This window comes from Bactrocera dorsalis, chromosome 2, assembly GCF_023373825.1.
Source record: "Bactrocera dorsalis isolate Fly_Bdor chromosome 2, ASM2337382v1, whole genome shotgun sequence".
In the NCBI taxonomy this organism is placed as follows: domain Eukaryota; kingdom Metazoa; phylum Arthropoda; class Insecta; order Diptera; family Tephritidae; genus Bactrocera; species Bactrocera dorsalis.
Window position 1 is genome coordinate 42,411,558 of NC_064304.1, and position 27,983 is coordinate 42,439,540.

Here is a 27,983-nt window from a genome sequence, read left to right on the forward strand (position 1 = left end):
AGCTAAGCTCGCAAACCAACTCCGTCTTGGTCTTGACGTGTCAAACGAAGAGAGAAAATTTTCTTATTACATTTCAGAAATTAGCCTCCACCCGAAGCTTATCTGCTGTTCTGCTGCTGTCATTTAAAAATTCTTATTTCTTCATGAAAACTTCACAGAATATTTTTTTTTTATAATAAACCATTAGTTTTTAAATAAAACATAAATATGAGCCTTGTTAAAAACGAATTAACCTATTAAGAGTCCTTTATCTCATTTGTAAAGTTTCGAAAGAGTCTATAATACCATCCAAAAGTGCCAAATCTGTTGCGGAAAGAAACAAAAGTATCGAAATATTTTTCGTCTTTAAATGGATTTATTATTTTTGTTTACATTCACCTTTCAAGGGTTTCTGTCATATCTTCAGGGGAAATTATAAGGCCAATTATTTCAAAATTAATATAGCAGAAATGGTAAAATAACTACAAGTCAGGTTGAATATTTGAAGATTTCATTTTTTTGTCAAATATTATTTTTTTGCAGAGTCACAACTAAGAAGATATTAAATATAAATGCAAGCAAACACTTTTGTCACGTGCAACAGTCAGAGACAGAAGCAACGGAAGCCATTACAGTTTAGTTAAACAAACCATTCATAAACATGTAGACATCAACTTGTTGTGAACACGCTCGATAAGCAGCGTGTGCCATTCACTTTATTGCTCCATATTTGTTGGCAACAGAGCAGTGAATACATATGCATACATATATATGTACATATTCACGTATATAAATGCATATAAGCATACATACATAGAGAAATATAAGCAGCCAACATCGGCTTTCTAAAACTGTGGCAGCAAATGTTGCTGACTTTGATATCTGAGCGCATGCATCTCGGCTTACACGCACACACCTATACACACACAAACGACTTTTAACAAATGCTGCTGGATATGGCTCCAGTGCAGCTGCGACTGCTGGAGATTGCAATTTATTTACGATTTTATGTGATGACTGTCGTTATAGTTTTCGTTTGTGATTTTTCTTTATGCGCATACATACAAGCACATATATACACATACATTATGGTACATACAGTTGAAGTTTGTCTATGAAAATATACTTTTGCACTGCTTATTTGCTTTGCTTGCTCATTTGCATTGTGAGCTCTGACTTCTTGTGTACCGTTGCCACATTTGTTATTTGAAATTCAATTAACCGTTTTGTTGAAATCATAACTTCCAACTCAGAAACTCAACTCGTCGCCGTAATTTTGTTGTGTGGCAATAATAAATTACAAATGAAAATTGTCAAATATACTAAAAATATTTTGGTGTTTTTTGATTGTTGTTGGTATCTCTATTCATGTCGTCAATGTATGTAATGTATGAATGTAATGTGTCTATGGCATAGACAATAAGCAATTTGTTGTTTAGCCCAATGTGGCATTGTCGTCTTGCCACACATACTCAAAATTCTCATAAAACTTGTTCGGAAAGTGTAAAGAAAACACTTTGAAAATTGTTTGAATTCGGATAAAACTAATCTTTTGTGTTGTTTTGCTACTTGCTTTGCTGCTGCAGTCACTTTGTCAAACTTTGTTCTGCTTTTTGAGCCAGCGTGTCTTTGGCATCTAATAAGGCTCCACTGCTATGCAAGTGAACTGAGCATTATTTGGTCCAATTTACTTTTATTGCCGTGGCTGCGTTTGTTGATTGACCAAAAAATGTTGGCATCTAGTCTGAGTTATATTTGGAGTTAATGTTTGCGAGAAATATGCTTATATTGTATTTTCATGGGAAAATTACGGCTTAAAAATTACAAAATATAATAATTAATTTTGTTAAAATTGAAGAAAATTTTGAATGAGTATAATATTAAAACTAAAGAATTTTAATGTCTGTGTTCATATATGTAAATAGCTAGCTGCCTATAACTTGAGATTTTCAAGCCTGCCTCTTAGAAAATGTTGTTATAAATATTTTTTGCAGAACATAAAGTTATATTTTTCATGTAGTCCACTTTCAAGACAGGCTATGAAGGTTGACAACGTTTAAAAGAGGAATGAAAACAATTGCTGCTGCTTTCACCATATTGGCTCTGGCAGTACTATTACATATGTAGAATGTCTGTGTCTAAGCCGGAATACTCCCTGAAACTTGAAACAAGTAGCGACTGGAGCTAAAAGAAAGGGAAAAGGAGATTGATAAGGAGGGAGAGCTTTATGAAAGGCTACTTATACCCTGACTCGAAGCGGCTATCAACGAGGAGGACTCTTCCCTAGACAAGGCTGCTTTAGATCCGGCAAATCAACACTAAGTGAAACTGAAAGTGTAGAAGCCGCACAGCGTAGATGGCATAAATAAAAAAATAGTGTCGCTAGCAGCTTTAAATGTCCGGAACGCCAACAACGGCGGGAGATAAGTGAATATGATCGACGCTCTCGGAAAAAACTTTGAAAAACTTAACATAACCCTCGAAATAAGTATGCAAACGACTACGGATATTCTTAAGACACTAAAAGCAGTAAGGTACCTAAGCGTAAGAGTGGACCCCAGACTAACCTTCTGGGTACAGATGCAATATTAGTTATAAACTGTAATGCTCCAATTGAACTTCTGGCATACGAAAGGAAAAACCTGTGGAAGCTAAAGAACACATCCGAAAACAACAAGTGCACTATTGATCAAGTATAGAAAGACACGATATTTGTATGGCAATGAAGATGGGATGTAGGGACGGACAGCCAAACTAAAAAAAGACCTCAACTTATGGACAAGCCGTAAATTTGGAGAAGTCGACTTTTACACAACTCAGCTGTAATTAGCTCACGGATACTTCAAAAAATACCTCTACAGAATGGGAACAGTCGAAGAGCTTACACAACGACCCGACAGAAGTCCACGCTGAACCCTCACTCTTTGAATGTGGGCGATGGCAACGAAAATGCACCGCCGTAGAAGACCTCAATAAATGCAGACAATTTAATCAGCGACAAGCACATTGGTTATTGTCCAGAAATTTGAAGCATATTTTTTACGCAGCAAGCGGACGGACTTAATGAGAAATAGGTAATGCCATCCAGAAGTAATGCAATTGTGGTTCCATTATGGGTGACGGTTCCTAAAGGGGGGAGGGGTGTCTGTTGAGGGTTTGTAGTGACCTGCAGGTGGCACATACCGATGCTGTGACGACAGCACTTATGATGCGGAAGGCATTTTTCACCCCACACCCACAAAAAACCCAAAACTAACATAGAGAATATATACATTTAATATTGCAGATTATTTAATGCCATCTAATTATCACCGTTTTTGTTGTATAAAGTAAATTAATGTATTTTATTATTATATGTTCGAAAATTGCTTATATATTTAAGTACTTGAAAGAAATAAGAGCAAGTTTTGACAAAGATTTACTTAAGTTTTATATAAATTTTTATTTCTATTTTTTTATTTCTATTTTTTCTTTTAATTACATGTAATTTATTATAATATTTGTTTGTATTTTACACCCTGTTACTAATTTTTGTACATCAAAATCTAGCAAAGTGTCTATTGTAAGCACGCTTGTCTTCCACGAGCACTTTTAATTGTTTTTTTTTTTTTAAATATATATAAGTAATATATACGTGCACATATATAAATTCAAGGAAATTAACCGAAATTATATTTTTGCGAATTATACAAATTATTCTATCCAAAGTAAAATACGCAGAACAATAGGTTACTCATACGCATCGCTGCACGCAAACTCCACCCCAGGTACTACACTGCGTATACGTTACCGCAAATGGACCCGTCAACCACCAACACAAATTAATACACATCCAACGCATAGTAAGGCACACGCATTTTTTTGTCTTCGCACTTTTTCACTTCTTCGCATGGTGTCCGTGAAACGGAAAAGGAAGTGAATTACAGCCGGATATGATAACAACAACAACACCAACAACCAACTATGTGGGTCGCCGCTGTCAAGCAGAGCAAGTCGTAAGTGCTAGTTATTGGAAAACCACTTTCAGCGCCAACTTTCTGGTTGCCACAAACAGCTTACTTTGCGCACGCAAATACACACACACAAACGCACAAAGTGTGATTCGCCTTTGCTGCGGATTAAATTGGTCGTTCCTAATGCGCAGCGGAAATTAAAGGAAAATGAGTTTGTCTCTCATGAGTGCGCAACTGAAATGTTCTTATTCTTAGTGTGAAGAAACTAAGTGTCTCTACGTATTTGCGAATGTATGTGTGTGTATTTTATTATGCCGCAGTCATAGCCGTCAGCTGTTCAAATCTGTTTACTGACGCAATTTTCCTGCTGAGCGATTACGTGTCTCTTTGAAGTTTTTGTACAACAATAACAAATAATTTGCAGGTTTACCGTTATGATATTAACTACTTAAATAGCTAGTAATTCAATTGTTGCCTAGAAAAGTGCTCTAAGTGAGCACAGCCGGCGTTAGAAGTGCTGTTCGAAGTGTTGTTTCGAGCAATAACGGTTATTTGAGTAGAATTGTGGAAAAAATGTTTATATAATGATAATGAAGTTGCAAAATGCAATAAGTTGAGAAATGTGAGAAAAAGTTAATATATTAATAAAAAAGAGAATGAAAGTTATGAAGGTTAAAAATTTGGTTTTTATCTTTGAAATTGTGATGAAAGAATAAATTTTAAAAACTTAGGAAATATTTGTTAATAATAATTTCTATAATTTTATTCACCAAAACAAATTTTTAAATTGCTTTGTAATGATTTAATTAAATAAAAAAAAACATATTTTTTTATACTGTATCTTAATTTGAACAGCTTCTTGTACGTATTTTTGAAATATCAAACCAAAAAATTAAAACTACTTGAGAAATTGCCATCCGTAGAATTAAGATATACTCTCCTCCAAGGAAAAAACAAAAAATACTCTTCACATTTTAATTTTCACACAGCTTAAAAGGGTATAAAACAAGTAAGGAAGGGCTAAGTTCGGGTGTCACCCAACATTTTTATATTCTCGCACGATAAAAGTGATAATCGAGATTTCATTATCCGTCATTTACATATTTTTTTATTTTGCTGTAAAATTAATCAGAACTCACCTCCGCGCTATTTACCGATATTTTCGGTGAAAAATTAGGTTAGGTTAGGTTGGGCACTGAGTTCTTCGTGTTCGATATCAGGGACCTTGAAAAGTTATAGTCCGATCACAACAATTTTTCCAGAAGGGATACCTCAGCTCACATACCGTATTTGAGTAAAGTTTTATTCCGCTATGATCATTGGCTTCTAATGTATATATTATACAGAGAAGGCATCAGATGGAATTCAAAATAGCGTTATATTGGAAGAAGGCGTGGTTGTGAACCGATTTCGCCCATATTTAGTATATGTCATCAGGGTGTTAAAAAAATATTATATACCGAATTTCATTGAAATCGGTCGAGTAGTTCCTGAGTTATGGTTCCATCTTCGAACTTAACCTTCTTATGGAGCCAAGAAATACGTGTACCAAGTTTCATCATGATATCTCAATTTTTACTCAAGTTACAGCTTGCACAGACGGACGGACAGACGGACGGACAGACAGACATCCGGATTTCACCTCTACTCGTCACCCTGATCACTTTGGTATATATAACCCTATATCTGACTCTTTTAGTTTTAGGACTTACAAACAACCGTTATGTGAACAAAACTATAATACTCTCTTTAGCAACTTTGTTGCGAGAGTATAAAAACTTTATCGCGATTTTGATTGGTCAGTTTGTATGGCAGCTATATGCTATTGTGATCCGATCTGAACACTAGGTTCGCAGAATGTACCGTTGGTTTAAACAATAATCGGTGCCAAATTTCATGAAGATACCTGGTCACATAAAAAAGATTTCCATATAAGAACCGGATTTTAATCGATAAGTTTGTATGGGAGCCATATGCTATAGTGGTCCGATCGCAACAATTTTTGCGTAGATTATACTGTTCCTTTAAACAATAATTTCTGGCAAATTTTATGAAGATATCTAGTCAAATAAAAAAGATTTCCATATAAGGACCGGATTTTGTTCGAAAATTTTGTATGGCAACTATACTCTGCAGTAGTCCGAAATTGGCAGTTCCGACACATATGTAAGTAGCTTCTTGGCGAGAAAAGGCAATGTGCAAAATTTCAGGTCCGTATCTCAAAAAAATGTTTGCGTTTTCAATATTGATTTATGATTTGTTTAAATAAAAGTAATAATAATGACATCGTGACAGAAGAATAATAATGACATAAAATATTATTCAATAGAAGAATATATATGTATATACAAATTGAAGCACCTTAAAGTTGCTAAATTTTAATTTTTAACCCACAAAGATAATCAGAAGATCTGGCACGACAAGTATGCGACTACAAGTTGATATGGAAATACAAGAGATGCCGTCCAAATTGGCACGCACACATAAAGCAGCATATGGAGAAATAGTCATATAGTTGTAATTTACGCTCAGCACGTGCTGGCAGGAAAGTGCAGTTATTAGCGCGCCTTCTAGGTATGTTGGGGTGGCCGCAACAATATTCAACAATAGTAGCAAAAACAACAGCAACCGAAATAACAAGTGGCATGTTGGTGTAATAATTTCCGGCAATAGTTGCAAGTCTCCAAGCGCGCGAGACGAGCGCCGGCAATGCATGAAGCTGTTGCTGGCACTCATATTGCACCGCCACAGCTGCCAACTGTCGGCAGTTGTCTACCGAATGCCACCGCTAACGATAGTCGCTGGCGGCTTTTAGTTGCCAGCGCCAAAATCACTTCCCACTTTAGCGTTGCTTTTCGCTGTTGACTCTTTGCGTACGTGTTGCAGCGAAAGTTTTGCATGCACTTCGCCTATGCGGCAATGTCTACCGCCGCATTTTCATTGCCTTTATGATGCTACAAATACGAAATTTCGCCTTGTTTCCTGGCTGGGTTGGTCTCAAACTTTGTAATTGAAGAAAATTGAGTTTCATTCGACCGCCGCTGCCGCTCACGAAGCGCAAAGCACAGCAGTACGTATTTGTATGCAAGTATGTGAGTGTGTGTGTCGTTAGTTTATGCTTTCGGCTCGCCTAAGTGAAATGATTGTGAGCCCAACACGTACTTGACACTGAATTTAGCCGCTTAGTTGTGGCTGCAACTGTAATTGATTTACAGCCACAGCAATGTGCGCCCACCAAGTGGGTGTGGTGGGGTATGGAATTTGCAATAGTTGCTCTTAGTTGTAACTGCAGGGCTGCGAATTAGCGTTCTTTTGACGGCTCAGCGCTTTTGTCTGCATTTCAAAGTCGCAGCTGGTGGTAGGAGGGGGAAGCAATAGAGAAATTATGGAAATTTACGTGGTCACAGTGCGCAATGCGAGCGAAGTGCGAGGAATTGCAAATGATGGGCTACTTCGAAGTGGATTACCGGTTGGCAAGCGGATATTGAATAAGTGGGGATGCCAGTGTAGTCGTGTGAAGGGAATTTTATTTGGATTAGAAAACTTGCGCCATTTTACAGAACATTTCTGAAAGTAGAAACTAGTTTTTTATTTACTTCAATATTTCCGAAGTAGAAAATTATGTCTTCTTTGTCCACGGTATAACACAGACCAAAAATGTTTATTTTGAAAAAAAGCGGTATTTAGTTCTAGTTAAATTTTATACTTTAAAGATGCTCTACATTCGCCGGAGGGGTGACTTTTACTTATGTCCAAAAATAAAGAGAACTTCGTCGTTTTACAAGCAAAGATGCATGACGACTTTGAAAAGTGCTTCGACGATTAGATGCGTTGACATAACTGCATAATATCGAATTAGGACTATTTTGAAGCCGAAAACATTCATGAAGGCGAATGGATAAATATTTTTATCAAAAAACAAAAATTCTCGTTATATTTTTAAAACACCTCGTATTAAGTCTACCATGAAGTTTGTTACATTCAGAAGGGGTGATTGAATGAATTGAATTGAATTGATGATATTTCAGTTGGTAAGGCGCGATCTGCCAACCAGTTTGTTTACAGCAGCTGCTTAAGTCGGTACAACATCGTTGCGATTTTTAAAATTGATGAAAATGTCGACCAAAGAATTTGTCTTCAATTTTATATTTCTAAAATTTTGTATTTAAAAAATTGCGTGTGCGGAATCATTGCGAATGTTGGAAAAGGCTTACGGTGATCCAGTTTTATCAAAACCGAACGAAGCTGTCATACAAATTGGCCGTTGAAGTAGTTATACGGAAACAAGCATACATAATTTGACGAGTCGAAATTTGTCATATTCTAAAACAGTCTAAGCCAACACTAGAATCCCCGAACAAATTGTTCAGATCGCACTGCTGCAGTATATTGCTGCCATATAAATTGTCGGAACAAAATGAAGGTAAATATCTTCTTAAAAGATCTTTTTATCTTACTAAATAACTTTGATTGGACTTAAAGGTTGTTTATATCAAATAACGTGGCTAGAAAGAACTTACAAAACCTTCTCCGTTGGATGCAAACCGTTGACCGGTTACGTTTCCATATTTAGTTATACATATAGCTGTTATAAAAAATGCAACTGTGAAGGGTATTTTAGCTCCGGTGCAGGCGTTAAAGTATCTTTTTGTGTTGATTAAGTTTAGACACTTGCAAGGAAGTAATATTTTTTACTCTCTTATGCTTATCTTATTATGAAAGCATGTAAAATCGAGCAATAAAAATTGCAAACCGATTAAAAAGGCAAGCGGCGAGTACGCATATAATTCAAATGCAGCCAATATACGTGCGTACCCATTTATATGCGCGTGCGTGTTGTGCATTTAACTGCATACAAATCTGTTTGTTAACAAATTAGCAACCAATGCGAAGTAATTGATTGTGCTACCACAACCGATATGCAATTTATGTGCACCAAGCTGCCACGAATCACACAAATTGTTGTTGCTAACACCTGAATTAAACCACACATTCAACCGTTAGACACACCATGCTACAAACGACGACCCAGGCAAGAGAATGTTATGTGCTGCCGCCGGTGGCTGTTAGCCGGTTGCCTATTTGCTTAACTGGCTACTGACTACACATTTGCCGCTAGACATAATGGCAATCACGAAGTGTTGCAACAATTACTGTTGCAGCAAATTTCGTACGTGCTGGCGATAATATGTCAGCAATAAACTTATAATGCTCGCTGCAGTCGCCGCTGTGCTCGAGGGTGTCGCATCAAGTGCCAGAAAAAAAAAAGAAATAGAAGAAAGCACGATTGTACTGGACTTATCACAGAGTTGTTCTGTTGTTATTTGTTTGTATGCATGCTAAGTATATGAGTGTGTGGCGCACGTAGTTGCATGCATCAACTGACATTCGTTACATTGTTGCGCAACAAATGTTGCATGTAGTAATTGACATGTGGTTGGCATATAGCTGAATCAAACTTACTATAGATAATGTATGCATATATTTGCATTAGAAATTCTAAGCCATTTTAAATCGTTCGCTGGTTTGTTCTTCTTAAAGAATATACTATAGGTTATATAGGAGGAGGCTGAATAATTTCTTAAAAAAATTATCTTAAATTTTGCATTGAACAGGTGAATAAAAAGCCTACAGTCCCAAATTTATGAAAGTCATGTTTTTTATGTCTATATTCAATAATAATATGTAAATAATTTCGAAAATGATGTGGCTAATGTAGTGAACGAGGGTAAATTGAAATATCTCCAAAAATCATCAAACAAACAGTCGTCGCACTCATGACTTGGCTCCCATCTCACTATTGACAGTCATAACTTCGATGTCGTAGATAGTTTCGTCAATCTTAGAACCAAAATTAACACCAACAACGACGCCAGCCTCGATATCAAACGCAAAATAACTCTGCCAACAAAAGCTACGTCGGACTCAGTAGGCAATTGAGAAGAAAAGTCTACTCTCGACCAACAAAGACCAAATTTTACAAGTCCAAGTGGTCGTAGTGGACAAGAAGATCGTTTAGAGTCGTTTTGGCGTCGTTCGCAGCAACTCGGACTGACGTATGGAACGACTTGGTGCATTTTACGTCGAAATCTTAATTTGAAAGTGTAGAAAATACAGCTTGTGCTTGTCTTCAAAAGTTCCAAAAAGATCCGACGTTTTCGAGCCAAATATTGTTCAGCGATGAGGCTCATTTCTGACTGAATAGGTATATAAACAAGCCAAACTGACGCATTTGGGACAAAGAGCAATCGCAAGAGATTCAAGAGCTGCCATTTCATCCAGAAAACAAAACGGTTTTGTGTGGTTTGTGAGCCGGTGGAATCATCGGTTGATATTTTTTTAAAAATGATGCCAATGCGCTCGTAACCATCAATGGTGACAGCTACCGGGCTATGATTACTGACTATTTAATGACTCAAATAGAAACTCGTGATCTCGCATCAACCAATGGATTTATTGAGAGAACACTTTGGTGAGCAGATACTTTTACGTTTCGATTGGCAACCAAGATCGCGTGATATTACACCGTTAGACTTTTTCTTGTAGGGATATGTAAAGTTTAAAGTCTATGCGAACATTCCCGTTTCGAGTCAGGCCTTGAAGCAAAACTTCAGACGTGTCATTTGCCAGTTACCAGTCGAAATGGTCTTCGAAAGTTTTACTTAACGGATGGATGAGACGTAGCCGCGGCCAATATTTGAAAGTGATAATCTTCAAAAAATAAATGCCAGAGAATGTTCTTTCGAATGATAATAAACATTCCTCATTGAATTTCTGTATTAGTTTCTGTATTTTTTCTTTAAAAACGTAGATAACATCGAAATAGATAAATTTTTAGTTAAGTTAAAGTTTTGGGAGAACTCAAAAAGGTTAGGTACGGTAGAACCTTATCTCATTAATTTTAACTATTTGTTCACGCAAGTGAGGAAAGTTCTCTGATCGCCATTCGCTTGGGAGTGGCCAGAAACGATTCTTTTACATATGACTCAAGCAGCTCACGACTTCCGGTCTTTGACCGAGTATCCTCTGGGTAGCCTAAGAACATCCGTCTGAAGGCGAGCTAAAGTGAGAAGGCGAAATATCCTCTCCGCAGGGTAGAGCGCTGGGTTTGGGACCCGCCACGTAAAAAAAAAATGAAAAGGAACAACAAGCCTCGGATGAGAAGGGTGTTTTCACTTTCATTAAAAAAACGCTTAAAATACAAGCTTGGAAGTTCGACTTTAGTGAATTGAGGAGATACAAATCTTTTGCTGTCACGTTCCTACCTAATTATTCCATATATATCTTAAATTTTACCTTATGTCTCTAAAGATCGATTTTAAGTTTAATCAACGATGCTTAGCTTTTCTATTGTGACTTTTAGGCTCCTAAAGTTACTAAATTCACTATACAACTTTAAATTTTTTTCAAGCATCTCTTTATGCCAACACTTCCCTACAGGGCCCGTCACTTGTGGGTATTATAGCTTTGCATGTGATTTACGAGCTCAAAAGTGTGCGCATTAGTTCACTACATACTTATATATGTATGCATATGTGTGCTTGCATATGTATGTATGTAGTGCTGCGGTGACAGTAGTAATCCCACCTGTGTGGCAACAACAAATGAAAGTGGCAACTGCATACATACCATATATGGTATACTTATGCATGCAGCAAGCACACAATGCCGTTGTAGTGGTGGTGTCGCGTTAAGCTTATCGTTTCGATGCAGACAACATTATTATTTCGAGAGCGTGCACAAAAAAAAACACCAGAATACGAAATCACATTTGCATAAATACTGACAGGCGCTGCAACTGATTGCGTTGCAAGTTTGCTGCACCGTGTTGCAAGTAGACATAAAAGCGTGCATACACAATGCTAATCATTTGCAATGCAGTGTGCATTCGATATGCTGGCAACAACAACAATAGCATGCATAGCAACCGCAGCTATGACAGCAGCAGCAACAACAACAGTAACAAAAAATGACAGCAACAACACGAGCAGCAGCAGCAGCGATAGGTGCAAAGACTATTACACCACGTGCAGCAGCAATAGAAATAAGCAACAATAACCGCAACAAGCGTATGAGCTGAGACACTGCACACAATCGTGCAACACGCTTTTCAGTTGTGCCCCATGCGCTGCGCTTAGTCATTGCCTGTGCTGTTGCGTATGCGGTTTTTTCGCAAGAAAGCAATTTGTTGCGCACGAGACAACAACAACTTGGCATGTACATGAGTATATATGTACGGTGGCAGCGGTGGCAAGTGTTAACTGTAACAAATATGAAAGCAGAGTTCAAGCAGAACACACACACACGCAACAGTGAGTGTTTGCGATTGCATTTGAGAATTGCCAATTGCCGACTGTTGGCAGTTGCCTGCCGCTTGTCAGTTGAACCAACACACACACACTTGCACATAAATGACTTGGCTACAAAATGCAATCACACTCCGTTCGCTCGCTGCCTGGCTGATTATGCCGATTGTTCGCTGTTTTTGCAGTCAATTAAATTCAATTTGCGCTGCACTGCAGGTGAGCCAGAGCGCGAAGCATTTTGTTGCTGGCAGATAGAAAACAAAAACGAAAAATTTTGATTTGATTTGATTGCACGAGCAGGCGGAATGGTTATTGCTCTGACAGCCGCGTTGAGTTTTGAGTTGCGTGTCGGCAACACATTCCATTAAGTGCCTACGCTTTGGCGTTTTCCTCTCCTCATGCCTCACTTCAATTTCATATTGTTGTTGTATTTTGATTTGTTTACTTTGCTTACCCAACATTTGCGTCACAGCCGACGCGTTTATTGTATTTTAAGCGTTAATTACCTGCAAAGACATTAAGGCAAGATATTTACTAATTATCGCGAAGAGCGCGTTGCATAATACATTGTTTGAAATTTATATGTGAAAGCAACAATAAAGTTATTTAGTAGAGAATTCAGCACAAGAGAGCCTATAGATAACTCAGTAATATGGTGAACACACTTGCTGTTCTGTTTGATTACTACTATGAGCAAAAAATAGTAAGAATTTGTTCATAATTTTAAAATGTTTAATTTATCCTTCAAAATCTATGTGGGGCCCTTAAAGTAGTCCCCCTTGGCTACAGTACACGTGTGCCAACGCTTTTTCCTAACCTCGAAACAGCTGTTAAAGTTTATTTGCGGAAAATCCTGCAAAGTGCATAGGCATTCACGTTTAATGTCTTTAATGGACTTAAAACGGTTTCCTCTAAAAGTTGTTCGAATTGCCAAATAACCTGAAGTAAGGAGCAAATCAGGCAACATTGATTTTTGATCTGCTTTGATGTGTCTTTTTTGGCTTCAGCTCACATTTGGACGACATGCGGACGATTGATTATCCCCCATTAATGAACTTGCTCTAACGATTCTCCAATCTGTGGATCTCAAACTGAAGTGAGAATTCGGAAGGCCTGCAAAAACGCTTCAACAGCCGTTATGACTTCTTCATTTGATGAAAAACGTTTGTCACGCATACATTTTTTGAGCTCTGGAAACAAATGGAGGTCGCTGGTGGCCAAATATGGTGAAGACGGTGGATGCTCCAACAATACGAATTTTAATTAATGGATTTTAGCCATTGTCAAAATGCCCTTGAGACACGGTGCATTGTCCTGATGAAAAAGGATTTTTTGCAAACCGGGTCTTTATTCACGAATTTTTGCCTTCAACTGTTCCAAAAAGTTGCAATAATATTCAGAATTAATTGTTTTACCAGTTTGCAAGTAATTCGCAAACAAAATTCCCCCGCATCCTAAAAAACTGATACCAGCACCTTCTTGGCTGATTTCCGGACACGAACTCGTTTCGAAGCCGTACAACCAGGTTCCCACCACTCTTTAGCCTCTTGTTTTGATTCAGGATATGGTGATATACCCAACCCTTATCCATAATGAAGAATCGTCGAGAATCCACTTTATCCTTTTTAGCACCCTACAAATGTTGCTGAGAAAGTCGCATTCCAATGTGTTATTGTGCTATTGTTAGCGAATACGGCACCCTTTGTGCACACAGCTTTCTAAACCCCAAAATTTCACTTAAAATATGGCCAACACTGCTTAAACTAAACCTCTCTCAGTCAATCGACGATCTTCCAAAATATCCTGTATTTTGGCTATGATTTCTGGTGTTGTTGAGCTTTTTGGACGTCCTTCGCGTGAATCGTCTTTTATAACCACGTTTAACTTCAGCAACCCATCTTTTTTCTACCTTCCAAAAATAAGAATTTTATCACTGCACGATATTAAATTTTTTCCATTGTAAAAAATAAAAAAGTGACACGGCGACAGCAAATGGCTTGTAAACAAAGAATGAATTGACAGATTGAAATCATATACGTTCATATGAAAAGTGCATCAAGAAAACAAAAAAAAATTGTGGGCTCGTAACAATGTCCTCTCTAACCTTATTGAACCACCTGGTAGATCCAAGACGCATAGTCAGAAATAATATGTTTCATGACATCCTGGTAGTCGGAAAGCATTGTTTCACAGACTTTAACGTGACGCTGTTTCTTCGAAAAAGTGAGTGATTTTGGAATCAATCGTGCTTTCACTTTCCTTAGACTTAAATGATCTTTCAAAGTGGTTCTCACTGATTCTTCCGATATTCCAATGATGCCAGAAAGAACTCTGACTGTTAATCATCAATTCTGAAGCACCAATTCCTTTATTTTATTGACATGTTGATCATCAGTTGATGTTAATGGCCGTCCTGGACTTGGTTCGAAGTCCAGTCCCTCTTTGAATAATTTGTACTAATCAAAAACACTTGCTCGCGAGAAACAATCTTCACCGAAGACCTTTTCCAACATTCTGAACGTTTCGCCACTAGAAACTCGATTCCGCACACAAAATTTAATGGAACTTTTTTTTCACTCATCGTAAAAATATTTTTTCCTAGATTGGTAAAACCTTTCTCGATATTTGTGTGAAGCTTGTCGATTAGGGTGGGTTTTGCAGCAGTTTATATGCGACGCCAAAATTTTGTCAGGTGATTTTTATATGTATATCGGTGAATTCCCCGAAGCGAACAGGCAGTCAAATCTGGTGAATATGGTGTCTGTGAGATAATTCTCGTTTGGCCAAAAAGGTAGTCACACTCGGCGCAAATATTACGGCGGCGATGAACGACTCGGAAATTTTTCGATGACATCAGGGCCTTCACTGAATATTTTGTGCTACTCACATATTTGTGTTGGTAGGTAGGTATTGTATCCTATGAAGTGAGCGAGTTATTTAGTTAACATCATGGACATTTCAAAGAAATGCAAGGGTTATATCTTTCCCGCATTGCTACAAATGAAAAAGCTTTGCGCGAGATAGATGGTGCAATTTTTGAACACCACACTAAATATAAGATTTGGATGAAGGTCGTCCAAGTGCCCGAAAACACAACACTCGACGGTCAACGTTTTAGCCAGTAAGTTTTGGGATTCATATAGAATTATTTTAAGAAACCATTTCGAATATGATAAAATATAATAATTAATATAGGTGAAGATCGATTGGACATCGAGATCAAAGTTGGGCCTAATTGTTTTACGAAAATATTTTTAGCCCAAATAGGAAATTAAAGTTAAACTGGGATCTAGTAGAGGGACAATATATTACTATATTATTATATATGTATATATTATATTATATTTTATATTATTCAGCTATTAGATACTAATATATCCCATATTATAATATATTTTGTACATATGTACACAAACCTGGAGTAGTCAACTTAGAGTGAAATCACAGCCTTGCTCTTGTATGAAAAGTCTACTATTTGAGAAGGTAATCTTCATGAAATTTACAGTAGATTTTTATCCAAGCTAACGCTATAATCTCTTATCATATTGATATTATAGGTTTGGTGTCTTCGAAGTTAATGCTTTTTTGTTCTTCGAACATATCTCAAATATCACTTACCACTTCACACTTTCAAAATAATATAGATATATGGATACGCTTTGCTACTTCTGAATAGCCAATCGAGATAACAATAAAATTTAACATAATCACAACTACTAAAGGCAAGTACTATCTCAATAGTTAGCCGCCATATCTATTTCGATGTGAAAAACGAAGAAGAAAAGAAAAAGCCAACAATGCAAAACGCTTAACAGAATTGGCAATTCAATATTGATTCAACGTGTCGTTGGTCCGCCACAAAACGGACATTCAAATAATCGCATGAATAGCGGCACTCATAGGAAACTTAACCAGCAATATCCGCACAAAAACACTGGCGCGGCACTTGGGCATGCTGGCATGCGTGAGCGAGCATAAGCAAATGTCCGGAAAGCGATATAAAGAGACATAAATGTGTGCGCTGACAAGGAATTATTCTACAAAGCTAATGAAATAAAAGATTTTATTGCCGTCCCCACTAGTAGAGGTAAGTGTTAGGGTATGCGTGAGCTGCATGTAGCAATAGTAAAAGTGCGACACTAACACACATACATATAGAGAAGTAGTGGCACGTTTTAATGTCCATTGAGCTTAGTGGACAATATCCTCAAGCGGCGTACTGCTGGACCCCCGGCCGACACCCAACTATAGCATGTGCCTCGCATAGTTTTTGTTTTTTTCTTTATCTGATGCGGCTCGTGCTGGTCTCTTCGGGTACTCAAAGGACTCGCTTGCTCTCAATGCACTAAAATTCTATTGTGCGTACACGTGCAATAAAACGCCACATTAATAGTTGTATTTGTCTTGAATAGCTTCATATTATATTGGTGTGGCTGTAATGCTAAGGTAATGCCACAATTTTTCCTAGTCATCATCTGTTTGTATTGCAGATATGCTTTTGCACACTTACATATGAAATGTGTTTAACGGAGATACATATGCATGTGCTGTAGTTGGTTTGAGCACATCAACTATGAGGGTCATCAACGTAATCAACAATAACAACAATGGTGAACTACACGTCGCTCATTCGTACCAGTCCAACGCATGGCCTTCGCAGTGACAGGGGAAAGTAGAGCGGCAATAATACAAATGTCAGTGGCAGAAAACTTACAATGGTCCTTATAATGGATTACAACAACAGTGTGGTTGGCAAATGAAAGCGAAAAACATTCGAAATTGGCAATATTGTTTGTTGCTTGATGTATGTTGTTTTGTTGTTGTTGTATGATTACTTATGAGTTTTGTTAAGGCGTGGTCGAGTGAATTTGACAATTTTTCCGGGTATTTTTACCAAACTTCATAAAAATTGTGAAATAATCAACATATAAGTTTTATTTCGTTGACTACGATAAAAATAATTATAAAAATACTTTTAACAAAATAAATAAAAATTGTTGTATCTTTGCACCCATCGACACACATTCGAGCGGTGCATTGAATTTCCAGTTAAAAATTTACAAGAAAAGTTTCTCACAAAAATGACAAATCTTTTTTTAATTTTCTGAAATTCAAGAAAGTGTTCACCGACACCGTTTCAACGATTAATGGAAAAAGGCATCAAAACTGTGTATAAGAAGACATCTACTGGGGACTGGAAAAGAAGTTCTATGCGAAAAAACTAAGAACTTTCCGGTTTTCAATCGGCTAAAGTGACTGTTTTGAAGCAGGAGCGAAGGCCTAAACAGTGGCTAACACTTCGTTGTTGTTGTTAACGGTTATCTAGTCCCCGTAAGGATGGTAAGGTTCAGACAAATAGTCATCGAGGTCATCGACCAGAATTACTTTGTTGAAGTGAGGTCCAAGGCTCAAACAGGGGCTAAAACTTTGTTGTTGTTGTTGTTGTTGTTGTTGTTGTTGTTAACAGTTATCTAGTCCCCATTAAGATGGTAAGGTTCAGGTAAGTTGTCACCGAAGTCATGTCATTCAACGATAGGCCCAGAAAATGTGCTTTTCCGACGGTCGGACATATATGGTTGATTGGACATGCAAAGAGGTGGTTCGCCTCATGCGGCGACTCGTTGTACGCGGGACAAAGCTGAGATCAAATTAAGCCAACCAAGGGAATACTAGCTATTAATTGTCTGTAATAAGGGGAATTCTAAAGTAGCCATTCCTGCCCAATACCCAAGATTTACGAAATCATATAGAAGTGAACTTAAATTCAGTGCTAGTGTGTTCCCACCCAGAGAAGAGATGAAGAGGGGTGAAATGGACAGGTAAACGAAGTTAGGGATCTATACGTATAAGTTCGAGATAATCGAGTGGGTGTGGTATCTTTTCAGCTAAATTAGATACCAGAACCGTTTCCACAGCGATCTCAGCAATAAGAGAGTGTTTTTGTTCACAGAAAGAGTGTGCGCACAACAATGGATCTATTTGCAAACAGATAGCCAAGCGGCTTTGAAACCAGTAAAGTCTCTAAGAGTTTCATCATAGAAACTGAAAATATGCCTTGGTATCTTTGGGCATCCAACATCCTATATCACGATAATCCTATAATGGGTTCCAGGATATAGTGATATTCCTGGTAAATGTGAAGCAGATGAACTAGCCAGAGCAGACACCACCATGAAACTCCATAAAAGAGGGCATTAATATGTCTATGGCTACATGTAGACAATTAATGGAGAAACATGTTATAATATAGCTGGGTCTCTAACTTGCTCAACAAGCTGGGAAACGTTTCATGGATGGAATATTCGCCGCACATGCTTACGACTACTAAAATTTAAAATAAATAATATAAGAACTCTAGTGGAAGACCTAACAGGTCACTGTCTAACTGGCAGGTATTTTATCAGGAATACCATCCAACGCCTACTGTAGAAACATAATATATATAAAACATCTTCTATGCTAATGCAAGATTTTGTATTTCAACAGGTCCCTAGAAATATTGTACCTATTGGGATAGCATTTCAGGTCTTTAACTCATTGACACATTATTATGAACTATAGTATCAGTTCTCATGCAGTCTTTGGAACAGTATCCTTAAATACTGTATTGTTCTAAGATGAAAAAGTGGTATTCAACGATTTAGGACTAAGTATATTCAAGCAAATTCTCTGCTGAAATGTTTCCATGTATTTCTTTTCCAAAAATAAATTTCTTCTTCTTCTTCCTTCACAAACTTTGAGTTGGTGAAACAGCTGTATCAACAGTTCTCTGCAATTTACTCATATAAGGCCATTAAGTGCAAAAAAATTCGGTCGTAATTTTCGACCGACTGTTATCAACATCACATTATTAGTTTAGCGGTCCAACGAAGCCGTAAGACCCATAAACCAACTCATCGCATGAGTTGTTACAAAATACCTGCACATGCGAGGCTAAACTTGTATTTTATAGGCACTTACAAATGTTCGTCCACCACTCTCTACAAATGCTTGTCACACAGTTATTATGCCCTGAGGTCGTGTAATCACCACAAGTCGATTTGCACGTCCAGTTCGAAATGTCCCCTCAGCATAACGGTCGATTTTCTGTCTGCCTCCTCAATCGGTTTCTATTATTACTTACAGCACGGCGTAGCAAAGTGGCAATACTATTTATGTGGCAGTTAACGGTGTTTCTAACCAATAATAGCCTCAACCTAATGTCTGTATGTATGTATGTTGGCTGTGCGTAAAATGAATTTGTTAATCGCCTGACATACTGTCAACATGCTTGCCGCCTGCCATTATGTGTCCATTACCTGAGGCCAAATATGTGGGCATGTGTTATAAGGTGTGGATGTATGTGTCTCGTGTTCTGCCATGGAACAATATTGTTTAGCAGATAGAAGCTTTTCAACGCGCACTGGCAATGCGTATTAACAATTTGCGGTGGTCTAACGAGTCTGAGCCTTCTCTTATAAGGGTGGAAGTGATTATTTTCATTACTATGTTGTTGTTGTTGTGCTATTAGCGTACGCAAGTTTGCCTTTTCGTCTGCAAAAGTCATCACGTTGTAATCAGTTCAGTTGTGGCATGCCTAGCGTTGGGTTTTAAAAGAAGCGTTGAGTAAGTAGCTTAGGCTTAGTTTGTTATGCGTTGCTCATATTCACTTTCTGCGTTGTTTCTGCAGACTGCCACCATTTACCCATTATTATTTACTGCCATTTGTCTAGGCCGATTATTAAATGCAGCTGAGGCTCCATTTACGCGTTGTCATTGCGCATTAACACGCGGAAATATGACGACTAAGCGATTAGGTACGCGGCCCCCGAGGGAGCTGACGCATTAGAAATAAAATTCCAGTATCATGTAACCTGGAATGTTAATGTATGTATGTATATTTACACATGGTATGTTTCAAAAACACATTGCGAAATTTTGAAAAAAAATTAAATATTTCTTCTTACACGAAACTCTGGTGGCGCTGAAAAAAGGGCCTTCACGCCGCATTGATTCCGGCCCTCTCTGTAGATGAAATATATATGAAAATAAAGTTTTTGTTAAAGTAGAAAATATTCCCCGTAAAATGACCTAAAATCACAGTAAAAAAACATCAAAAATATACAAAATGAAAGCGTTTCTTTTTTACGTTAAATTTTACCCTAAATTTTGACCTTTTTTTTGGTTTGATTTTTGATAAGACCACAAACCGATAGGTAAATATTTTGTTGAATTAAATTACGGGTAATCCATGTAGAGGTACTTTTTTCAATAGCCGTTTTTTGACAGATCACTCGTGAGTTATGTTAAGCTGTCATGTTATTTTTGTTGAGTATATGTTCGGCATGGAAATACTTACTCCTGAACAACCTTTACAATTCGTTAAAATTTATTACGAAAATTTTGTAAGGAATGTGTTTCGCGCCGTTCCCAGCAAATCAGATTGGCGTATGGGATCAGTTGGCAGATTTTCCGACGAGATCTTAAATTGAAAGCGTACAGCTTGTGCAAAAACTGAAGACGCTTGACCTTGCTAAGTGACATCGCTTCGTTCCATGAACTCTTGAAAAGTCCACGTTCCTCACTTGAGATTCATGAGCCTCCATTTCAATCATAAAAAACAACGGTTTGGTGTGGTTCGCGGGTCGGTGCAATCATCGGTCCATATTTCTTCCAAAATGATGGCGTTGAGAACGTAACCGTTAATGGCGACCACTATAACGGTTTGATAACCGACTATCTGATGCCTGCAAGTAAAGCTCGTGATTTCGGCGAGGTTTGATTTTAACAAGACGGCGCCATTACGCACACATCGCATCAATCAATGGATTTATTGAAAGAGCACTTGGGTGAGCAGATAGTTTCACGTTTTGGGCCGGTCGATTGGCCACCAAGATTGTGTGATATCACACCGTTAGACTTTTTCCTGTGAGGATGTGTAAAGTCTAAAGTCTATGCGGACAATTCCGCTGCTTTTCATACCTGGGAGCAAAACCTCACGCGTGTCATTCGCCAGTTACCAGTCGAAATGCTTGAACGAACACTTGAAATAAATAATTAAAAAAAAATAAATGCCGAAGAAAGTTCCTTCGAATGATAATAAACACTCCCTACTCATTAAATTTGAAGTTTTTGTGTTTTTTTCTTTAAAAATGTAGGGAATCTTGAAATGGATCACCCTTTATAAAAAATTGTAATTTTATTTAAAAGCCACTTAGAGGCTTGGCATAGCTTTAGGCTCAAACAGTTTAGCATAATTTACAATATATTTCAATTCTTCTAGTTTAATATTAACTCAATTTCCATAAAAAACGCAAACGCAATATTCTGCTATGAAAATGAAATGAAATGCCTTCCAGGGCTCAAATACTTTAGTTTGTCTAATAATTTAAACCTATTTGTGTATGCAAAGAAGGCAGCGGCATGGCAGCGGACAGCTGACAGCAGAGTGTCAGTACTTTTGCGGTTGGCTAACGGCGACGGTTGTCAAGGCATTAGAGCGCATTTAAGAGCTCATGCCGTTGGCGAAATACAAGTGGCTTTGAATAGTATAAACGCAAGTGAAAAAACCTAAACAAAATAGAGAAGCAGAAAATAAATATGAAAAGCCACTTTGGCACCTGCAGAGCTTAAGTTACATAATAGCTTCAATTACACAGACTTGCTGTTTGTTGTGGCAACATACAGCAGCGACCCCGCCAGCGCCATGGCATGGCCGCAACGGCAACGAGTGATTTAAAATAATAATCACATTTAGTTGCCACTGACTACTGCCATTGCTACTGACTTCCTGGCGTGCCCGGCGAAGTGCAGCCACTTTTCACGTGCCACATATTGAGCATGCAGAAAGCGTGGCAAGAGGAAACGCGTTGTGCTTGTGACGCTTTGATTGCCGTCTGCTGCCGCGCGTGTTGGCATTCAAATCAGCACAGCGTAAACTCTTTCAGTCATTTATGCACGCACACATCCATACGTACGCACGTACATATGCATATATTTATATATTTGTCCAGTCCAGCTGCCCGGCTTGTCTGTTTTGTATTCTAACTAATTTCGTGTCTATCTATTTGTTTGCGTTTCTCACTAACTGTCTGTCGCTCTGTTTGTCCCAAAGTCCGTTTTTATCTTTGGCGCAAGCTCATGCTGTGTTGCCATTTCGACCGGTGTTTTGCTGTGCTTTCTGCTAGCTTCTTTGTTTTTGCTTTTCACAAAGCTATTTGTGCGTCTTTTACTCGTTTGGCTTACGCGTGTTGCCATGAGATTATTTCATTTGATAAAAATTTGTTACCAGCAACGTCTGTTGCAGGCATTCATTGACTTCTGGCAGCGATTTGAGGGAGGAGGGGTGGATATTATTGAAACAAATCTGCTTTAAGTGCTCTAAACTCGATTTCACTCATAGACAGAGGGAGAAGTTTGCTACCTGAAACCAGTCTCTTCCTCGTAGGACTGGTGATACATACATACATATATGGGACAAATGACTGATTGAGAACTCTAATTCTTATCGAAAGCTTTTAATTTCGTTTAATTTCATCGATTTATCAAATCCAAATGATAATCTTTGAATCTCTGTCCTTGAAGTAGGGAGTTTTGTGAAGGGAGTGGCGAGATGAATCAAATTCACTTTTCCTTTACAACAGAAAATCCGAAATAATTTTTAATTTTTATGTTTGGTTAAAAGCAGACTAGAACTGAAAGTAGTGGTCTAACTAGTCTTATCGGGCCTCTGCCCCAGGCGAAGCAAATAATAAGAAAAATTATTGTATATCTTACAGTAGTATCATGAAATTTGTTTAACTCAAAAGAAGCATCGGACGAAAATATCAAAACAGTTTAAAATTTATTTAAAATACTCATACTCATTAAGTCGAGATAGCTGAAACTCTTAAGATATCGTAGGAATATCTTATATGTGTCGATATAACGATAATTGCCAGAAACGCACTTTGGTTGAGGTTCAGCTGAATTTGAGTTGAAGTATTCGCCAAACAGGACTTCAAAGCTTTTTGCGAAGTTTAAGAGCGACTTGATATCTAATTTACATACTTCATCTAGTCCCTTGAACTGCGGAGCTCCTAGATAGTTAAGGCGGGTTTTAGCTAATGCTGAACAGAGCAATAGTGCTTTGGCGACTTTCTCTCATGCCTATTCCTCTGTTATCGTTGAAAATAACTCACCGAAGCGAATGGCTTTCAAAGAGTTGAAATATTATGTTCCTATATATGGCAGGTCAGTCTTGATGCAGAAAATGGTGAAAAATAAAACCAAATTCTAAAAAATATCAAATTTTGAACTTCACTTTTAAGGCTATGTATGAGTACGGTTACCAAGATAGTATCAGAGAACTTGAAACCCATTCCAGGACAATACACAACGGTTACCAAGTTATCATTCGAAAACACGACTTCGAATATCCCACTCGAAGAGAATAAAAAATTGCTAGCGGAAAATAAGGAAAACATCAGAAATTACAAATTGCTAAGGAATATCAACCTTCGAACATCACTTTTAAGGCTATGTATGAGTACAGTTACCAAGATAGTATCAGAGAACTTGAAACCCACTCGTGACAATACAAAACGGTTACCAAGTTATCATTCGAAAACACGACTTCGAATATCCCTCTCGAAGAGAATAAAAAATTGCTAGAGGAAAATAACGAAAACATCAGAAATTACAGACTGCTAAGGAATAATCTAACCAAACCTTGGGCTGTTCGTCAATTATTAGGCATTTGTCTTTGGTTTTTATTCTTTTTCAACATGGTGCACAGGCGGGGTAACAGAACACCTTACTTACAACTGCTAATTATATACCATTTTGAAATCTAGAACTATTGAGCCAGCTTTGTCGAAGAGTTCACAGAACCTGTCCACACATACCCACAACATATGGTAATCAGAGTTATATTTTAATACTTAATACTTAATATTTTTATATTTTTTTATAAAAGTGCTGAGATATCCCTAATTTCATCTATGTTCCTCAACCCTTTATATAAGAGACGAAATTCTTTTTTCTTTACTTCTCCGAAGCGGCGACCGTCATCATTTATTATTAATGTCCTACGCCTCAAATCAAATTAACGGTGGTTTCTACCTGCATACTTATACCAGTATAATAAATCTATTTATCTGTTTACAATAACACAATATCATGCTTAACTCTTAAGACACAAAGGTAAATAATGAATCAAAAGTAACCAGTTGAGTGCTTTCAATCGCCAACTTTTTCTTCTGCGCGTCTAGATTCGCTTACGGCTGCCTAAACCGTTAAGTGTAAGGTGTACTTCAGGCAACAAGAACACAAAAGGAAATATAAATACACAAGTAAAACAAATTTAGCCAAGTGGGCATTCATTCATTCAAGTGCCCAACGGCTTAGGCGCGCCCATACAAAAACCAACCTAACCCTTTTTATGAGAGAGAAAACGGCCACTTTTCGAGCATATATATTTTATAAAATTAATTTTCGCAACCTTTGTGCACAGCTCTCTCATTCTACTCTCACATAAGCCTGTTTATAGACAAACAGCATCGTTTTAACCCGTACCAGTTGGCACATCTCCGCTCATTAAGTAAGCGCTAAGTATTTAAATAAGTAAATGTGATTTTTGTGTGCGATATTTTGAATTATTTCTGAGGCGTTATGAGTTAAATGAATGAATTTCCTGCCCCCACTCCCCGCCATCTCCTTTCATTACGTGACTTCTGCTTTGCAATGGCTGTGCTAAAAACTCATTTAATGATGTTGGCCTTCAAACGGCATTTAAATGAGGCTATCAAAAAATTAAAAGGGATACGCGTATCTCACTAAATACATCCTTGTCTGTAAAATTTGTGTGTGGAGGAGGTTAAAACGCAATAAAAGCATACAAAATTGAAATAGAAGGGTCGAGTCAAGTACATTTCTGAAAATGTAATTTGCTTATTACAGCTGCTGTCGACAACGGGGGACGGGCAAGGCGCGGGTTTAGTTACTCTGAGTTAGGTTTATGGCCTGTTTGGGTCAGTAAAAGATTAAATGCTTACGTTTCCATTGCATATTTTGAATGGGGCCACTGAATTATGGCTGGACGTATGATTTGGGTATTTGTGTTTTTTATTATTATTTTTTTGTTTCGCTGTCTTGCTGTGGGCAACACGAGATTTGATGGCGGACGCTTTCAGCAGTTAGTTAAAAATGTTTGCAAATCAAATAAACCGGCGACTAAAACAACAAATCGTAAAAATTTTTGAGTTTATAGTCAACAGTGAGCATCAACAGTTTGTGCGTACGGAATATGAAGCAAGATTAAAAAATATACATACATATAAATACTGTTTTTTCAAGTAGTTGGAAGCGAGATACAAATTTTTCTATCAATAATAAGAAAAAAAAAACCGTTAGGTGGAGAACCTTTTCGTTGTAATTAAGGACTCATACTTGGAAAGCTGTTTTTAGAGGTCTATTAACAAATTCTTCAGAGCACCAACAAAAAAAAACATCGCTTTTTTCATCCAACTTTATATAAATTATTTAGAGCATGTGCTTTGAAAATGGATTAAAATTCTTTAAATAGCTTTTAAGCTTATAAAAATTAAGTGGGAAGTCATATATTCATAGATAAACATCTAAAATAAGAACTTACGGAAATATTGGAAGCTTTTTGATATTTGTATTTACCTGAAAGTACAAGAAATATTAAAAAGTTAGTTAATATACACACAACATAGGTATATGCATAAAGCAAAATGATAATAACTCATAATTATGTTCATTAAGCTAGCATAAATTCGAGAATAAGTAAGTTATGTACAAGAAATTAAAAAGTTTTTTTCAATAGTTCATATAATAAAAATATTCAGTTTCCAATTGCGTATTTTTGTCTGGGCATAGAAATAGCACCGTAGCCCGCTTCTGGAGAAATTAAGAAAATTTATTAGAAATATTACTTTGTAATCCCCACTAATTTCTGCCTCCTCTATCCACGTCCAAATTTCTTCAGCAGTTTCACAAATTTTCAATGGAATTGACGCTGAAGTCAATAATTTCTTTAGTGAGCCAATTTTTCATATTTTTATCTGCGTGCCAACGAATACCGATCAAATCATGGAAAACAACGAGTTAGACCGACATGTGGAATCTCATGACATCGCCCAGAAGATTAGAGTTAGTCACCAAACCATTTTAAGCCATCTGCGGAAGGCTGGATACACAAAAAAGCTTGATGTTTGGGTGCCGCATGATTTGATGCAAAAAAAACTTCTGGACCGAATCAACGTCTGCGATATGCTGTTGAAACCGAACGAACTCGACCCATTTTTGAAGCGGATGGTGGCTGGCGACGATGGAACACATACGACAATATCAAGTGAAAACGGTCATGGTCGAAGGCCGGTGAATCGTCCCAAACAGTGGCCAAGCCCCAATTGATGGACAGGAAGGTTTTGCTGTGTGTTTGGTGCGATTGGAAGGGAATCATCCACTATGAGCTGCTTCAATATGGATAGACGCTTAATTCTACCATCTACTGCACACAACTGGACCACTGGAAGCAGGCAATCGACTAGAAGCGTCCAGAATTGGTCAACAGGAAGGGTGTAGTGTTCTACCAGCACAACGCCAGGCCACACACTTCGTTAATGACTCGACAGAAACTACGGGAACTCGGATGGGAAGTTTTATAGCCCGGTCATAGAGCCAAGTGGTTACTACCTGTTCCTGTCCATGGCGAACGTCCTTGTTGAAATACGACTTTAATTATTCATCATTTAAATGCAACATAAATAAAATATACCGGTGCTGCAAGTTTGCTTATTTTTGACACCAAATACCGAATGATAATAATAACTGTAATTTAAAGAAAGCAACCAAATCAAATCAGCAGCAAAGTGTATTTATGCATAATGCATGAAATGTAATTTGTCAAAGACAACCACTTCAGATGCGAAGCGACAGGAATAAAGACAAGAAAATATAATATTAACAAAAAAACAACAACACACAAAAAATGAAAAAGAGCAAGAGCAAGACAATGGATGTGAATATAGAGGAAAAAGAAGAAGCATTGACACACACACACACAAATAAGCACATATATACATAAGAGGGGCAACAACACCAGAACAGACGTCTGGGGCGTCTCAAGGATACAAAGCGAACGGCAAAGGTCAGGTCGAATGACAATGCCAGCAAACGCGTGAGGCATGAAACCAAAGAAAACAAGACGAAAAAACACTGCACACCACACAGAGAAAAGTATGCAGCGTCAAAATTAAAAAAAATAAAAATGAAAGAAAATGAAAAGAACAATATGAGAAATCGAAAATGAAGAGACAATTTTGGGGAGCGGGCAACAATGGAAGCAAACAAATATTTCATAGCCAACGAGACGCAAAAAACCAGCGTAAAAACACTTGACAATAACTGCTTGACAATGACAGATAACAACGGCTGCGCCAACAACAAAAACGAAAACAATAAGAACAAATCACAAAGTGTGTGGCACAAATATAGAAAAAGCATAAAAATCAAGATGTTGAATATCAGCGTTCGCAATCAAAGGCAAATATATTTGCGCCGCGCGAGAAGCGAAGAGGAGGAAGCAAGCTAAGAAAACAATGGATTGCAAATGGCGCAGAGCAAAGGCAGAGAGAGAGATAGAGAGAGTGAGCGAGACACAGCAGTTGGGGGGAAAAGGAGCTGAGCGAACAAAAAAAGAAAAGGAGAAAAGGATAAGGAGTTGAAGGAAAGAGAGCTAAGGCAAAAAAGTTAAGGAAAA

General features: G+C 37.6%; 1 protein-coding gene across 3 annotated transcripts in view; it reads right to left on the reverse strand.

The window, feature by feature from the left end:
• LOC125776421 (transcription factor SPT20 homolog) overlaps positions 1-27,983 on the reverse strand; it is a 354,201-nt gene that overhangs the window by 7,776 nt on the left and 318,442 nt on the right. For 2 of the 3 annotated variants that reach the window (XM_049448216.1, XM_049448215.1), the window contains one exon: positions 25,747-25,885. The exons of the other annotated variant lie outside the window; for it this stretch is intronic. In XM_049448216.1, coding sequence (XP_049304173.1) covers positions 25,812-25,885 — 74 coding nt within the window. In that variant the 3' untranslated portion in view covers positions 25,747-25,811. Of the gene's footprint in view, positions 1-25,746; positions 25,886-27,983 lie in introns of those variants that run through there. 3 annotated transcript variants of the gene reach the window in all.